This window comes from Austrofundulus limnaeus, unplaced genomic scaffold (assembly GCF_001266775.1).
Source record: "Austrofundulus limnaeus strain Quisiro unplaced genomic scaffold, Austrofundulus_limnaeus-1.0 Scaffold374, whole genome shotgun sequence".
NCBI lineage: Eukaryota > Metazoa > Chordata > Actinopteri > Cyprinodontiformes > Rivulidae > Austrofundulus > Austrofundulus limnaeus.
The window spans coordinates 459,902-462,391 of NW_013952776.1; the positions used below are offsets into that span (position 1 = coordinate 459,902).

A 2,490-nucleotide genomic window follows, 5' to 3' on the forward strand; every position below is an offset into this window, starting at 1 on the left:
GCTAATTTGTGATTAATCAGATTAAAAAATTAATCATTTGACAGCCCTATTAAAAATATATACTTTTGTGCTGATAAGCCTGAGTGGTCTGTTGACTGACCTTTGTATTTGTTCAAATAATTGTTATGGGCAGGTTACAGTATAAAAATGTTTGTCATAATCATGTCTTGTGATTATTTGACAGGAGTTTTAAACTGTAAGTGTATTTAATTTAGTTATGTTAGTTATGCTCGTTTAGTTATGATGTAAATACAATAAAAATTAAACCAAGATTTAGATTGGAATAATTATCATTTTGAGCCATACATTGGTAATGTGTGACTGGGCCTCGTGCCACTTTATGTTCAACAAATTGGGCCCCGAGGTCAAAAAGGTTAAGATCCCATGTCCTACATGGCCGAAGATTTCCCAGAATTCATTGCGCCATCAGCCAACTAAACAGAAAAACTAAGATGGCCGAGCTTGTTTTTTTTTTTGTTGTTTTTTTTTATGACAGAGGGTCATGATGAAGAAATTCATCTCGGACCAAGGAATTTGTTTTTAAATGTAAGTTTAGCAACTTAGCTGATGAAATTTGTGCTGCATTGAGACGCTAAATAAAATGCAACTACAAGAACTGACACTGGAGCTAAACTGAAAACATTAATGCTTTTTATTTATTYAYGTTTCATGTTTTTCTAATAAAACTGCATTTTTTGAAGTTATGCCATGAAAAAACAACTTAAGGTTTTGTTCTTTTAGAACTCTAAACCCAGAGCAGAAGACGTCAACACTGCACACTTATTTGTTCATTTATCACAAATCATTTCGTCATCTCAATAAGAAGCACTGTTGTTATCGAACATCGCAGGTTTTCCTGATATCATGCAGCCCTACTAAGCATCATCTACAACTGATTTACTGTCAGAGTCAACCCAATTATAAATGCCCACTACAGCTAATTGGTCTAAGAATACACAAAAATGGCTATTTGGCAATTAGTTTCACAGATATTGCACTAAAATTTGGTGTGATAGTAGCTGACAGTCATTCATAACACATACTGTACACCCTGTGAAATATACAGCATATAAGATTTTTATCTAGGTTCACCCAAAACAGGAAAAACTCTGTCATTTCTCAACACAAGATGATCTTAGTCTACAACTCTGGCATGAAAAGCAGTTTTAATGTATTCACCTGGACTCAAAATCCTACAATACATACTTCTTTAAACACTTTTAAGGAAGTGTAACAAAGATTATAAGTTTAAAAAGTTGCCATTTTTTCTGGGAGATTTTTTTTAAATAAATGCTTACTCTGAATCAGAATAAGAAGAATATCTCAAACTAATAAGAGCTGAAAAAGGTTCAACCCTCACCACATCTTCCTCTGAGTGTTTAAAACTGCTCAGGAAAACACAGTTTTACTTTTAATGGGATTGTTTCTAATGAAGGGACAGCACTGCACCAGCTGGCACCATCTGTAATAATGGATCACCCTGTTTCTGGGACTTTATAGTCACTCCCAATCAGAGGATCAGCACTGTGCTCAGGTAAAACCAGTCCTGGTCTAAGACAGCTTTGTTTGAGACAGATGGACGTCTGTGGCTCACAGTGGTTCTAATAAAACGAGTTTTACTGAACGGGTGATGAACATAAACCTGGAAAGACATGCAATATGTCACCCTAAAGAAAAGCTAATAACTAAACCCAACAAAAACAGAACAAGTTTTTAAAAATCTGCTGCTGCACAGCCTTTAATGTTCACTGTAGAGCTCTGGGTTTCTGGGTTACTTACTGGCATCGTCCATGACATCCAGGTCATTGGCTAACTCGGCGCTGGTCAGGTGGTACTGCTCAGGATCGCTGAGCGCAGTGAGCAGGATGAGTAACACCACGGCATTGATGAGCTTAGAGACACAGGACATATGGACAGATAAAGACAACAATACGGACAGTTAGGCAGATGGCAAAATGAGCGAACCGAAACGAACAATGATACAAAATGTCTCATTAGATCATCATTACATGTAATAAATCAGCTGTTAAAAAAACTAAACACTAAAATTAAGTAGTAAATGTGACAGCCGATAATGTTTTTTGTCTGTATTGTTAGTAAAATATCTCTTATACTGAATGTATTTCAATGAAACTATCATCCAGAACTGAGTGATAATCATCTGGAAACAACCGGCTTTAAAAATGGTCGTAGCAGCTATGAAACCTGAGCAACACCCCCAAAGAAAATCTATAGCTAATTTAAAAGACACTGAACTCAAATTTAGTGTAGCTAAACATCGAGGACTAATCAATGATGCAAGATCTGGTTTTAAAATGTGGGCATCAACTATGCCAAAACAAAAGTCTGTTAGCAAAATATCTGGACAAAAACCCCACATCCCAGGCATTGGGGGCAGAATTTCACTTTTTTCCACTTTTCTACAATTGGTTATGGTTTCCATGTGTTTTTTTAGCCTTACTCATTACCGTTTTTAAAAGTTTATAGTGT

General features: G+C 35.9%; 1 protein-coding gene across 1 annotated transcript in view; it reads right to left on the reverse strand.

The window, feature by feature from the left end:
* The window catches only part of LOC106528361 (lysosomal-associated transmembrane protein 4B), a gene marked incomplete at its 5' end in the record, with an annotated part of 9,935 nt that extends 8,044 nt beyond the window's left edge, over positions 1 to 1,891 (reverse strand). The window contains 1 exon segment of the mRNA XM_014023507.1: positions 1,780 to 1,891. Coding sequence (XP_013878961.1) covers positions 1,780 to 1,891 — 112 coding nt within the window.
* Between the last annotated feature and the right edge of the window lie 599 nt (positions 1,892 to 2,490).